The 14,914-nt window shown below is 41.8% G+C and overlaps 2 protein-coding genes across 3 annotated transcripts in view; both read right to left on the reverse strand.

Annotated features, from left to right (window-relative positions):
- Nucleotides 1-1,038, reverse strand: part of vclb (vinculin b) — a 32,463-nt gene extending 31,425 nt beyond the window's left edge. The window contains exon 1 of the mRNA XM_083635230.1: nt 773-1,038. Within this exon, the coding sequence (XP_083491356.1) occupies nt 773-940 (168 nt within the window). The 5' untranslated portion in view covers nt 941-1,038. The remainder of the gene's footprint in view (nt 1-772) is intronic.
- A 5,732-nt stretch (nt 1,039-6,770) lies between these two features.
- On the reverse strand, nt 6,771-10,448 carry plaub (plasminogen activator, urokinase b). Of its 2 annotated transcripts, none has more exons than XM_083634764.1 (11): nt 10,342-10,448; nt 10,187-10,241; nt 9,999-10,103; nt 9,767-9,920; nt 9,558-9,655; nt 9,416-9,460; nt 9,096-9,288; nt 8,856-9,007; nt 8,049-8,192; nt 7,668-7,816; nt 6,771-7,172 (listed from the first exon to the last, which is right to left on the reverse strand). In XM_083634764.1, exons 1-11 carry the CDS (start codon nt 10,402-10,404, stop codon nt 7,116-7,118), a joined length of 1,215 nt encoding a protein of 404 aa, XP_083490890.1. In that variant the 5' UTR covers nt 10,405-10,448; the 3' UTR covers nt 6,771-7,115. The 2 variants fall into 2 exon arrangements, with proteins under 2 accessions (XP_083490890.1, XP_083490889.1); XM_083634763.1 differs by having other exon boundaries at nt 6,771-7,233.
- Between the last annotated feature and the right edge of the window lie 4,466 nt (nt 10,449-14,914).

The raw sequence follows: 14,914 nt of genomic DNA on the forward strand, positions 1-14,914 counted from the left end.
TTGTCTTTTACTGGTTTAAAGGCTGTATTACAGTAAAGTGATGTAATACAATATTGTCACAACATCGATGGTACTTGGTCAAAAATTGTAATTTGTTGTTTTGTCCATATCGCCCAGCCCTATAGTGACAAACTGTATGTCTAATAATGTATCCCAACAACCAAATATTGACACCTAGTAACGTCAGTCATCACTCCACTTGTCCCCGTGCTGCAATTTAGTCTTTAGAAATGGCTTTGGAAGTGTTGGATGCAAATTATTATTACATGCAGTGCTTAACATGTTACAAGTATCTCCATGAAACCCAATGTTTTAGCAGAACCATAGCACACATAGCCCATCCAAAGACGACTAGTGGGACACCATACCTCTGTCCCTACTATGGACGGTACCAATAAGCTGGAGTTATACATTACAGTACAGTACATGTAGAGGTGATGCATCTGACTCACACACAGTGCCTACGTCAAGATATGGCAGTTGACTCCACACTAGGAGGCAGGGCATATTTCCAAGGGGAAAAAGGGCGTCACTGCCCTTTGCCCCGAGTGAAACAACTCCATGAAACTTACATTTAGCGTTAACGTTCATGTATTTCATTCAGCAACAAAGCAGAACTACATTCATTCACAGTGGTAGTAGTAGTGGCCCTGTGTGAACTCCAACAACATTCAAGGAATTCCGAAGTGGGACAAAGAGCGACAGGTAACCTAGTTTAGCCTGACTTTAGGTTAGGACTGTCAAATAAATGCTCAAGAAGCAAGCCACTCACCCGAACAAGGTTGCTGACGGCCGCCTGCACGGCAGCCACCGGTGCCGTGAGGTCTGGGATAGCCTTCCCGTCAACTTCACCTTCTTCGTGCATTATCACCAGATGGGATATCTGCTGGGCCACCGGCTCCAGGATACTTTCTATCGTCTTCGTGTGAAAAACCGGCATGGTGACAACTTTGAGACCACTCTCCAAGAGAAAAGCGGGTAACTATCTTATCCTTGAAGTTATTTTCTCCTGCGACTCCCGCTAAACAGTCCCGACACTTTCTTTTTTGCCCCAGGACAGTTTCACTCTCCGGGAAGAAGACTACAACTAGTAGCTTGAACCATCAACGTGAAGAAAAAAAACTCCCAACCACAGAGTGAGAGAGCAACCTAAACTATGTGTCCGCCTTCTGACCAATCAGCGGGCGAGGAGGCAGGTACTCCATGTACCTGATTGGTCGGTATGAGTGTCGCTCTTTAGCCTCCTCCTCTCTTCTGCATAGGCGAGTTTGCTAGAGATGCGGGTGCTCCCTAAACCTAAATTACGTAATAGATTCCCATGTCCTAAAAAGGGAAATATATGTCGACCGTTGTGAGGAGTGGATTCCAGCCCCTGTAAACTGTAACTGGTTGGACAAGCTCTGCTTTGGCACTTCTGCCAGAAAAAGGAGAGCTGTGAGTAATACTGTAAAAGAGAAGAGACTGTGTGAACCACAAACAAGTAACATGAATTCCTAGAACAGGATACGCTATTCTTAATAAACCCCAAATTGATTAATCTCGGATAATATCAAGGAATATCCTTTTAGAGCTATTTTTGTAATCTACCCTCCACATATTGATTGTAGGGTGGAGTCAGCTAAAATCGGCCACTTTTTAGTAGATGATTTACAGTATACAAGATATGATGAGTAGCCTTTATAAGACCAGAATCAAGCTATGCATGAGTTCTAATGATATTTTTTATAAATTGGCACAGGTCTCTTAAAATAATGATCAACATTTATTTTTTAAAGTTATTATTTTTTTGAATTATGTGAGTTCCAGCAGGCACGGTTCCAGAACAAAATGACTGGTGCATCTCTACTATACCTCGATCAGTTAGTGTGATTAGCTGTAAAAATGTTTAAAAAAAAAACTTATCTGGCCCATTTTAGCTGACTCCACCCTATGTCTAGTCTATTGCAGAAGACACATTTCCAGCTTATGTCAATTTAAAAGACAATGAAGTTTTTCTTTCCTTATCTTATCTTATGTATATGAGCATGTCTCAATTAAGGTGCAATGAAATTGTAATGATCCATGTGGGGAACATGGGCCATTGCAGAAGCAAGCAGTATAAGGCAAAGCTAAATAGAATATAAAATAGAATAATATGTGATGATACAACTCTAGGCCTATTAATCCACACCATGCGTCAATTCCATAGTAGGAGACATAAACATACTGTCCAGAACACGTTAAGGAATGTATGAATGAAACGTTATGGAGTACAGTAGACATCACAGGATAATGGATACACCAGTGCTGTTACTTTGCCAGTTGCAATATTTAGAAGCTTAGATTCCTCAACCACTTATTTTATATAAAGCAAAGCGCACACATTTGTTTACAACATTGGGACAGACCTTTGTCAATAATGGCGGCCGGCGTTACACATTTTCTCAATTCCACCTCCCCATCCTCACACGCTGAAACAACAACATCGAAGTCTGGAAAACCAACTGCCAAGCAAACCAGCGAAGGAATTCCCACAGAATCCCAAGAGGCAAGGCAAGGCAGCGGTCCATAAGAGGGGCTGCAAGGCAGTGGTCCATTTCCTAAAAAGGAAGAGTCCAAAAGGAAAGAATCAAGGAAGTTGCTCTGTTTGAACCCTCATGTAAACATACAAGGGCTTGATAGGCCTACTGTGTACGTGTGCTTTTTACATGGAGCTATGACACCAAATTCCACTAGGAGACTGAATGATCTCAGTATCTCTGGCTTGGATCTGTGCATGTAATTGAAGTGTGAGCATGTAGTGGTGTATGATAGCAAATACATCCAGTTCAAACATGACCTGTAGGCCACAGTGGCCACGCCACAAACCCCCCACTCATTCATATTTTTACTTGCAGCCATTTCAATTCCTCCTACCTGATCACCGCAGGCATCACGTTTGATGATGTGAACATTGCTTTTGAGGAATGGACACTAGAAAGCAGGTACTGTCACACTTCAACAATATAGTCAAATACTACTTGTTTCTTTACTTTTCTTTTCTTCAACCACCATCACCCATAGATCACCTGTATCTCCCCAAAAGTCAGTACTCTCCGGCACTGAACTGGGGAGCACATCCTGAACAGTGTTGTGCAAGTTACCTTCACAATGTAATATAGTACATATTACTAGTTACTTTCATTTGAAAGTAATAAGTTACTTTACAATATTACTGTCTGTGTAGAGTAGTAACTTGTTACTTATTACACTACTTTTGCATTACTTTCACCGTAATAACAGCAGTAGCAGAATGACATCGCTGGCCTGGAACCATCCCGAAAAATAATTTGAACTGCCTTGAAGTCATGTGTAAACCGTCCAAAATTCTAAATGTTATCCTTTTCCTTTGTTATTGTCATCTATAGTGATTATTTGTAGCCTGACGTTGCCAGACGGGGGCGGTAATGATTGTCTTTTTATTTAAATATGTTTTGATTTAAAAAAAGTAACTTAATTGTAACTTGTGTTACTTGACAAAGTAACTGGTATAATATTACTGGAATCCTATTGGTAATAAGTTATATTACTGAGTTACTGTGAAAAGTAATATATTACATGTAATATGTTACTTTTGTAATGAGTTACCCCCAACACTGATCCTGAATATAGACATCAAAGTTGACCTGCAGTTTCTTCAGGTCTCCAGTTACTGACAAGGCCGTAGCGTAGGCCTATGCTGGAATGTGAGCAGGGCCGCTCAAGATGGGTGGTCCTCACCTTCCCCTGTTCCACAGCTGATAACAGGATCTGATGGGTTCCTGCTGCATGGAGGTGGGCAAACGTCCTGATAGAGGCGGTGCAAACAATGTGCGTAGTCAAGACCATCACTTTTGAATTTGTGTTTGTATAAAACATATATTGACATTCTTACTTCTTGGTAGTCTTCTGCAATGCATCAGAAGTGATTGTGCGATTGTTAACCGCTACACAGCATGTGGTCTGATGTTCTTGTTATTCCTTAAGTTACATCCTGTTGACACAACTATAGTATTTGAAGAATGGCTCTTCATCCATTGTTTGTTGTCTGTGTCTGCTGTGCAAGACTGAGCACTGGTCACCCTCTTGTGGCTGTAAGAAGTAAACACACTCAATGGAATCGGGACATGGAGATGGTTTTAAAGCTACATTCGAGAAGATTTGTATGCCACACTACATCTGTTTAATCAAATTGAGAGTTACTAGATTTGCATTATTGGCCAAAATGAAATTCTGGTCTCAGGTATTGAAGTGTCACTTCTAGACCAGTGGTTCCCCAACCTTTTTACACCAAGTACCACCTGAGAAAGTAGTTGGGTCTCCAAGTACCACCATATGACCCACGTTAAAATACAGTCTATTCAGCTATGCACAGTTCACGCAGGAGGCAAATTTATTCCAAATAACAGTATTTATTGTAAACAAACAATAAATATCAACTGTACAGTGTGTGTGTGTGTGTGTGTCTCTCTCTCTCTCTCTCTGTCTCTCTCTCTCTCTCTCTCTCTCTCTCTCTCTCACACACACACCAAATTAGAACACTGAACAAAATAGCAGCTGTAGTCCCTCTCTCTCACACACAGCAAATCAGAGCAAGTACCACCTACCTTGAGAAACACTGCGAATAATATTAATAATTATTATTATTATTTCACTTTCACATGTTTGAAAACTACTACTAATGACCACCATGGATTTTGCACAAAAAACAACAACCCCAAAGCCTTCCAAGTACCACCAGCAGGGGGCGCTAGTACCACCTACGGTACGCGTACCGTAGGTTGGGAATTTATATATTTATATTTACAGTCTATGGTTGGGAACCACTGTTCTAGACTATAGAGTGAAAAAGAGGTTAAATAAGACGTGAGTCTTGTTTTATGGCAGGGCAGTGTATGAGCTATGTGAGGACCACAGCAAGGGATTGTTCCTGAGTTTTGGTTATGGAAGATATATAATGTTGTGATGAAGGCTTTGAGGTGCCACTACACACATCAGAGAATATTCGGCTCATGTTTTAGATCAGAGGAGTGTTGACTACTATGGCAAAACCCGAACTGGCTGAGACCGCTTAGGTTACAGTAATTGTGGGGTCCCCCACTGGTCGTATTCCTGAAATAGCTGATGAGTTGTACTGTACTCCACTCCTTTCCCACACTTTCTCTTATGACACAGCCTGCAAAGCCTCAATAACAAGGCCAGCTGCTGCTGCTGCTGCTGCATGCATTTCCTGCACAGGGCTTCTCCTAATCCCATTGCTCCGTGTGGAGCAGGCGTGTCCAAAGTCCGGCCCGGGGGCCAAATGTGGCCCACGGACCGATTTTAAATGGCCCTTGGCTTGTCTCTCAAAATACAGCACTATCATACAGTTTGTAGACAAGCACCAAGGAACAACACAGGTAGAACTACAGTAATGTTTTCAGATGGTGAACAAAATCCTTAGAGTACAATTGTATGTGATGTGATATCCCCCCCCGTATTTTCGCATGAGTTAATCTGGCCCCGTTTCAAAAAAGTTTGGACACCCCTGTGTAGGCCCAACTGTTGGATCAGGATTTCCCTGTTAAATTAAAGACAAGTCATTTGACAGACTCTCTAAGGCAGGGGTTCGCAAACTTTTTCATCTTGGGTCCAAAAAGATATACATTTTGTGTCTCAAAACCCAAACTCACAAAAAACATATGGTAATGAGTTGCCATGACGACCAGTTTGGCGACCCACCCCCCACGGGTCCGCGACCCAAATTGGCTCCCGACCCATAGTTTGGGAAACACTGCATAGAGCTACAGGAAACGCATGTGTTCACTGAATAAGAATGAACAATATACACAACACTTTTTTGCGTTGGTCTTATTGTTGGCTAGACAAAACAGTTCGCAGATAAAAACAACTTTCTCTGAGTCGTCATATTTCCCAGAGACAGTTTGTGGGCCAACAGCTGCGGTGCAGTTAGGCCGTAACAAGTGTCATTTTATGGCAGATAGTGGCTGAGTAGATCAATCATCTGTCCACTATTTCTCACTATTTGTGTGGTTAATATTTATTTTATTACATTATTGTGACGCTGCTACACATTGTTGGTAATGAGCCAAAAAAAGGTTGAAAATGAGTTTTGCAGGTATTTTGAGTGATTTGTTACTCTCATCTCCATAGTACATCATGGTGAATAATTATTTTCATAAAACAAAAGGCAACATATTTATTGTTATGATTTTGGTGGAATGCCACTGTAGAACCTATTATGTTGTGGAATGTTTAAACCCATTTTTCTGACGTTTTACTTTTAGACACATAACAGATTAAAATACTCTAAAAATACTGATCTGAGAGAGCTACCTCAGTCATTCAAAAAGGTATATATACGGGAGAGCTTCTAATTTATGGATATATATATATAAATGAAAACGTCAAATTTTTCACCATGTGAAGGGTTTTTGCAGGCCACCACACATTTAGTCATAGCACGCCAGCTGTATCAATTTTTACTGTTTCAGACATAAATTATGTTTGGCATGTATTGCTAGGTCTTTAGACATGTCTTCTGCTTGGCTGTTAAGTCTGTGGAAATGACTATACGCTGGCCAAAGCAGATTCCATCCACATGCATGGCGACTGGGTTGAGTCAGTCAGTGGGTGTTGAGAGTGGGCGGTTTTTAGGGGCATCGATAATACAAACTGGAACAAGTGAGTCACTCTAATCTGCAAGAGTGAATGCAGTGACATATCAAATGCCGTCATTAATAATAATTGACCATGAAAATGGAAGGGAAAAAACATTTTATTCTCTTGAAAAGATTTTGTGAAGTACAAAAGAAAAATTCCATATCTTATAATAATATATTAGAAATAAGATAGACAATTCAAACCAATAAATATCATACCACAATTACCACAGAACAACTGCAACTGCACAGAATTCAACATAGACATAGTATATTGAAAACCCACAGCATGAAAAATAGCTTCAGGCCACCAAGAAAATGGCAAAAGCGCAGCAGTTTACATGGAAGCAGTTCATGCACTCAGTAGCCTGTGAGGAGGTCACTTTTGAGGGAACATGGCCCCGGCCGTGACGGAGGACAGGCCCGTCTTCTCTGCTATCCACTGGTTGTAGTTGGTCACTGTGGTGTACACGCCGGGCCGAAACTCCTCGGCGCACCCGTCACCCCAGCTGACTATCCCAAAAAGGAATAGCCTGTTATCCATCTCACACACCAGAGGCCCTCCAGAGTCGCCCTGTAGGAAAAGAGTGGAGCCAATAGAGAGGCAAAGTGACCGCCTACTTCCTGCTTCAGCACTGTACCAGAGATTTTCATCCGCCATTTATTTTCCCACAGACATTTCGTAATATGCTTATAAAAATAGTTTTACTTCGTCAAACCAAACGTTTCAGCTATATTTAGAATCGATTTTTTAACGTTTTGGTCAGAGTGAAATGTTATGTGGTCTCTCCTGTTTGTAAATATATCTGAACCGTTTGGTTTGAACAAGTAAAACTATTTTCATAAGCATTTTACGAAATGTCTATGGGAAAATAAATGGCGGATGAAAATCTCTGGTACAGTGCTGAAGCAGGAAGTGACGTTCCAATTTGACTCTCTATTCAGGGGAGATCCGCAATCATAATGGTCAGTGCGAGGCCTGATCAGGTTCTGACTTGCAATAAATACCTCGCAGGCGTCCCGGCTCCAGTCGGCACGACCGGCACAAAACATGTTCTCTGTGATCATGCTGCCATAGTATTCTTTCTCTTGGCACACGTGATGTGCCACAACGTTCACCTGAGCTTCTCGGAGGTACTGGGAGTTATACCACAGCCCTGAGGAAGTCAACAGAACAGGCAGTTAAAAGCAGACAGGATTGTGGAATATATAATTGTACCAGACAGAGTAAAAAAACATATGGTTAGAGCAGTGGTTCTCAACCTTTTTTACACCAAGTACCTCAGAAATGACCACTATATGAAAGTATGAGCGGGAGGGAGCCCTGCGTACCACCAGTGGTACCCGTCCCACAGGTTGAGAACCACTGGGTTAGAGGGACTGCTTCACCTTTCTTCTCTTTCCCATAGCCGGCGATCTCGCAGAGGATGCCGGACTGGAGGCTCTGGCGAGGTGGAGGCAGGCAAACGCTGTTCACCGCCTGGCTGTCTTCTGCACACTGACCATGCGTGTTGACCTTCAGCTTCAGCAGGGCTGGAAAACGCAGCAAGCATCGGCATGGAAGCTTATGTGAGGCATATAAAACTATGATTACAGTTTAATCAGTACTTAAAGACCCCCTAAAGGCATGTTTCAAGATGTGTATAAAACACTCTACTATGAATAATAATTTGTGTCTGATGGTTTTTCCGACAAAAAAGGTTAAATTATCTTGTTAAAATCCTTAAAATGACTTCCCCTCCTTGTCCCTCGTTTAAAAATCCAAAGCAAACAATCAGAGTTATCTAAAACATAACTAGCCAATCACAGCAGCATACAACACGGGCTTTCAACACATTCTCACTCGTGACAAAGTGACGACAAGGGTTCCTGACCGATCTGCAGTATATGATGAGTTGCATTGCATTCCCTTGGGAGTGACAATGTGTTGGGGCTTTAACTGCTGAATACTGGACAGTGATTGGCTCCAAGATTCGTGATGTCACAAATCTTGCTTGTTGAAAACGGCCTTTTCAGTGATATCTGAGGAAATGTCCACTTTCAGAAGACGATTGTGGAAACAGCCTTCTAGTGTCAAACTCAGCACAGACATCATTCTGCACAGTGAAGCTCAGACATCCAACTGTAGGAACATGAAGAAAAACAGATGTTTGACTTTAGGGGGTCTTTAGGCAAGCAAAGGTACAAAATCCATACCAATGTCATTGTTGAAGTTCCCATCGCTGTTGTCAAAGCCCTCATGGATGAACACTTCTTCCACCCTGAATGTTTGCTCTAGGGTTGGGTCGGTTTCATTCAGTGCATTCTTCCCCAGGGTGACGGTGAAACGGCGCGCTTTGGTGTTGGTGCTGAAAGGAAAATCACAACAACAGTCTAAAAAAACCTGCTGTTTTCCAACACCTGCTGGGGTTTGCAGTGAGTGATCTCGGCTCCTACCCATCGGGGAAGCAGTGGGCGGCTGTGAGGACCCAGCAGGGAGAGATCAGACTCCCTCCACAGCGGAAAACCTTCTGCCTCACAGATCTGCTGCGCCAGAATATGGCAGCCATCCACGGGTGCGATTGTACAGTGGCAATCGTTCCGCCCACGATCTTCGTCTGCTTTCTAAGGCGCTGGCCACATGTTGACTCTGAGATGAGTCAACAGATGAGATGAGACCGTGTTGGCATCCACTTGAGAAATATAAACCACTGGGAAAAAAAGGCGTGAACACAGAAGATGATCACTTGAGTTCAGTGGGAAGGCGGTGATCTTACCTTGCCCTGGCTCAGTGGGAGTGGGTGAGGGTGTTGGGGATGGAGCTGCAAGATCAGAGATTTTCTTTTCATTTACAATGAAAAAAGCATGCCCTCTGGATGTGTCTTACATGTTCTGGGAAGACTACAAAGTCATATTTACCTGGCCTAGAGCCACAACGTGGAATATCACAATACTCCTGGACCAAATCCTTGTTTTTGAAAACATAACACCACGGACGCTGCCTGTAGTCTAGGTTTCTGTGGAAAACAGAACAAAATTGTCTCCATCAAATGGAAGAAAGGTCAGGTGACATTAAATAGAACAACTCAACACTACACAGAACCTTTGTGTTTGGTATAAAGGCGTACCTGCAGTAGTTGTGCCTCCCTGAGTGGACATCCGATGACATAAGACGCACCCTGATGGCCAAATCCCATTCCTCACATGTTCTCCCACTCTCTGACTGAGACACTGTGCCTCTGTAGCGCAGCCCAATGCCGCTGTAGCAGGTGGCGCTTGTTACTGGAAGAACCGTGATTTTATTTATGTGGAATTATGTTCATGATATAATGCAAATTGGCTTGCAGGTGAGTTCCTTACCTGTTTCACAGTGTGCCCCCCCGAAACCATCAAGGCATAAGCAAAGCATGTGTTCACCGGTACTCAAGGACGGGATAGAGGTGCCTCCGTTAAGGCAGATTCCACCTAAATAACACAAGAAATGTTGGTTTTAAACTCATACCATGTGTGAACATACATAGTGCCTTAACTGATGCAGAGTGACTTACCTGATATTCCAAAGGAGATAAAGGAATGGCTCTGCCTGGTATGCCTCAATAAGCCCTATAAATATAAAAAAAAAAAGTTATATAAATCCACATAAAAACTATAGATGGAACATTCCATCACAGTGTGAACAAAGAGAGTGCAGTAATCTCCTTACTGCTGCTGTTGACAGGGCTGCCAGGGTGCAGATCAAAATGCCTAACCCTGTAGTCCTGTTCATTTTTGCCTTACTGCACCGATCCAAACAATGCTGCTCCGATGTGGATGTGCGTGAGTCTGCCTGCCGAGAGGCTGGTGAGGGAGGGTCCTGGGGCTGGGACTCTGTTATGTCTGCCCAGGCCACATGTGCAGGGAGGGGGATGGGGGGGGGACGACAACGTGATTGGCTGGGGAGCAGCCCATTAGTGTGAAGAAATGAATGAGTCAGAGTTGCCAACACACTTAGCCTAATCCTTATCATTAATTCCCAGGAAGTATGTCAGTCACATTCAAATATTACTGGTAGAGCCTCAGTCGGGCCAGCAATCACTCCTGCTGAAGCTATGTACATCTGAATTGTGGTTAGGGTGAATCTGAGTCGATGAGGCCATTTACACCTGGCACTAACATGTGTTTTCTGCCATCCGATTGCAATCAGATAGTGCTTGACCACATTAACCTGATTTCATTTACACCTGGTATTAATATGTGTCTCCAGTGTCCACATTGAGATCAGATTGCAATCGCATCAGGGAAGCTCCATAGCGTAGAGCAGCAGAAAAACAGCAGTGACTACTGTCAGTATGTGGATTGACAGGACACATTGCATTTACTCAGTTTACTTTGGGCTGTCGATCGGCACTGCGGGTGGTCGGCATAGCGGGTGGACCCCGTGACATCACAGCAGGCCACGCCATAAAAACAGCAGGTCACGTGTAGCAATACTGTTTCAATTTTGGATGGGTGTCTCATTTAAAATGGCAGATTTTTGTTTCATGAGATCTGTAGGCTATATGTTCCCCAAAATATAGAATCTCAGTTATTTAAACATACTAATTCAAATCATGCCAAGGGGTTACTTGGTTGTGGTTCTCAGGGGTCCTTGAGTGGGTTTCAGGGGGTCCCCAGCCAAAAGGGGGGGTCATTTATTTTCGCTATAATTCCATGTATATGCAATGGTAACACAATTACTATTTTGTTCATGGTTTTATACACTTTCTGTAACAAAACATCTAAAAGCATCAATCTTATTATCATGGGGGACCGTGGGACAAAATCCTATCAAATGGTCTATTTTTTGTCAGTTTAGGGGTCCTTCATGTGAAAAAATTTGAGAACCACTGACTTAGAGGACATATGCTGAGAGCATTTCACAAACAGTCTGAATGGTTTAGAAAAGAGGATTAGCTTTGTAAGAAACAAATATGAGGGAGAGACGACAGTAGAGAAACAAGTTCAAACATGTTTGAACAACTAATGCCAACACATGTGAATTAGACTCACTGATAGGATGGATGCAGTAGGCTGTAAAAAAAAAATCAAGGAAATGCCAAACAACTGAAAAATCTGTTCCAAAATATAGGCTAAGAGAAAATATAAGATGTTAGTTACTATTTGGACTATTATGTCAATGGCAATCAAACGTTAGCAGTGTCGCCTGGTAATTTGGACACCTGAAATAGGCCTATCAATAGGCTAAATTATATACAGGCTGGTCTATCAACTTAGAGCTCATGTAGCTGTAGACCTACCTGATAAGGCCTGTGTAGGCTGTTCCGTCGATTGCTTAACTGTCTTTCTCCAATTTTGATTTGAATTGGCAGAATATATGATATGTGAATTTACTACAAGATGTTTACAGGTTTAGCCATCTTTGTTAAACATACACTGTCAAAAATAATGATGTTCAACAACCTCCAAAAACAGCAAGTTACTGTGTGGAGATCATCGAGTCTGTGTCTCCATCTGCTGGTGAGTTGCTGAATACACATGTAGCCTTGAAATACTCTTACATTTACAATAATTCACCCCTTAATTCATGATAAATCCACTTAAAATGAGTTTAGGGAGTTAATGGAGGAGATCCCATGAAAATGTCCACTTCATGTTTTGACCGCTTACTTTATACTGTTAGTCTCTTTAAACAGACTGTCTCATCAGGGGCGTTTCTAGGTCCTGAAGACATTGGGGTCTATAGCCAGGTACCCCGACGGGGAGGGGGGGTAAGGGGGTAGGGGGCTCCCCTCCCCCCCTTTCCAAACATTTTGGTTTTTCCAATCCGTAAATACCCATGTTGTGAGTCATTTGAGATGGATACAGAAGAACAAGATTAGTGGGTCTCGAGGTCCAGGGACCACCAGAGGTCCTTGATAGGGTTCTGGCGGGAGTCCACTTAGCAAATTTACATATTTTATTTTATTAAATATTATATCTCAATGGTACGAACCCCCCCAGTAACTCCTGTGAAGGTATTTTATTAAGGTACACGCTTCCTGTAAACCTAAATTCTGATGGTGCCGTTTTTGTATCATATGGTACTTTTATTTTGAAACTTAGAGCGGACGTAGTGATGTTATATCTACGCTACTTGACGTAAGGTGTGCTCACCGGCCGGTCGCAAAACACATGTCGCTCTTCAACCTACGGTTCTATCTAATCAAAAGCGCCTAGCTGGAATTGGGAACAACGTATTGTTTGTTGTAATGGTTTAATGAAGCAGTGATGTGTGGTTTTGTTTAATGTAACTGTGAAGTGAAGTCATTGTTATTGTGACAGTCATGCTAACGTTAGCTTCTATAGACATTGGAGTGGATGGCTGTGGCTTCATGCTGATGCTAGCGTTGTAGGTTGTATGGTTAATAATATTCTGTGTGAAGATATTTTCTGAGATAAATGGGCCTTGAGCATCAAGGCCCATTTATCTCAGAAAATATCTTCACAACTAAACAACTAAATAACATAAGATAATTTCATAGTTGTAGCTACTGTGATGCTGTGCATGTTGGCGCATGTCATTTGTTTGAATAATTTCATAGTGAGATGATGAGCTCGTGTGGAGAGGAGGTGGTGAGGAGTGAAGCAGAAACATTATGTAATGACACACTATGACAATAGTAACTGATAATTTGGTCCTGCATAGCCTACTGATATTTTCTGTTTGTTTTTTTTAGAAAACTGTTTAGAACTCTGACTTAATGATTTTGCTTTATTTATTTTATTTTGTTGTTTATTTGATTGTCTGTTCCAATTTTGTAAATGTTTAGTCTGATTTTTTTGTATAATGTACTGATTATTAATGCCAGACTTTGTTTATTGAAAAAAAAAAAAAGGAAAAAAACATCCGGGGCTAGGAAAAAAACATCCGGGGCTCTAGCCCCGGAAGCCAGGGTCTAGCGACGCCCCTGTGTCTCATCTACATCCGGCGAATGCAGCTAAACAGTCTGTATGTTACACCCCCAGAACATGCACAAGGAAGTTGGGAAAAAAACCTTCAGACAGGAAGGAAGTTCGACGGAATCCAACCAATCACGACACGTGTGCCCACGAAAAATGCGGCATATTGGATTCTGATTGGACTAATGAGCGCAAGACCCACCTTTCTGCGATTCTGATTGGACTAATGAGCGGAAAACCCGCCTTTCTACTTCCCATTCCGGTTGGTGCATGATTCTCCCCCACGAAGTACAGACGGTATGGCGGAAGCATTTGAAAATTGCGGAAGCCAACTCGTCTGTTCTAAGAGACTAATCTACTGTCAAATCCACGGAGATGGGAACTTTCCCTTAAACTCATTAATAACCTGTAAACCTTATACAATGGACAGGGAACAAATATTACCTCAAATCAATATGTCATACAAAATAATGACAATTCATATGATGGGTCAGAAAAGCTAATAATGATAGGCTATTCGCTCCATCATATTACAAACGTCCTTGACATCACAGTTTCACAAGCTCTTATTATTTACTTTAATGTCCTTGCTGTTTCTAGGAATCCAATGTAAAGTTTTATGGCTGAGAAATAAACAATTCTGCACAGTCAGATGTTGCTGTGACTGAACTTTTATTTTGTTTGGTTGGACAGAGAAAAAGTACAGCACATTTCTGGGTGCGGGCTGCAGGGCTCAGAGGTCACAGTTCACATCATCATGTCTCTATTTGACATTTGCGGTATCATTTTCAAAATGTTCAGTTCTTTTAATTATTGGTTTTATCTTCTTCAGTACTCACTGGTTTTCTTAACATACTTTATACTCTGTATGATATACTATACTATACTCTATAATATAATTCACACAAAAAGTAACAATAGCGATAATATACAAGTAAAAGCCAGTAGGATAAACAGTGAAATGATAAATCTTCTTATCTATATCATGTGTTTCTTTACTGTATCCTATTACTATTTTCTACTGCAACTGCAGGATTTTATGAATATCTTCAAAACAGCAACTTCAGAACAAGTTACAGGAGAAAAACAGACATACAGAAACAAAACTGAAAACTGAATCTACACTCTGTTGGGTGTCTGAATGTATAGTCTCAATGCCAGACCCACCAGAGTTCTTACGCTGATACACTACGCTGCCTGAGTGGCAGACAGTACATGGGGGCACTTTTAGACTGTTAGATGCAGCGATGTTTCTTCACAGTAGATAAGTGTCTGAAGTGTTTCTTACAGAGGACACAGTAGTAGGGTTTAGCTCCAGTGTGAATGCGTTTATGTTTTGTTAGGGTAGCTAACACACT

Source organism: Poromitra crassiceps, assembly GCF_964638095.1.
Source record: "Poromitra crassiceps genome assembly, chromosome: 4".
NCBI classification, from domain to species: Eukaryota; Metazoa; Chordata; class Actinopteri; order Beryciformes; family Melamphaidae; genus Poromitra; species Poromitra crassiceps.

Bases quoted from the DNA above. Each gene is read 5' to 3' on its own strand.
- plaub (XM_083634763.1), bottom strand. From the start codon at position 10,404: ATGAACAGGACTACAGGGTTAGGCATTTTGATCTGCACCCTGGCAGCC. The intron at 10,104-10,186 runs GTAAGTCACTCT...TGTGTTATTTAG, and splicing joins TATCTCCTTTGGAATATCAG to GTGGAATCTGCCTTAACGGA. The intron at 8,193-8,855 runs GTATGGATTTTG...TGCGTTTTCCAG, and splicing joins GAACTTCAACAATGACATTG to CCCTGCTGAAGCTGAAGGTC.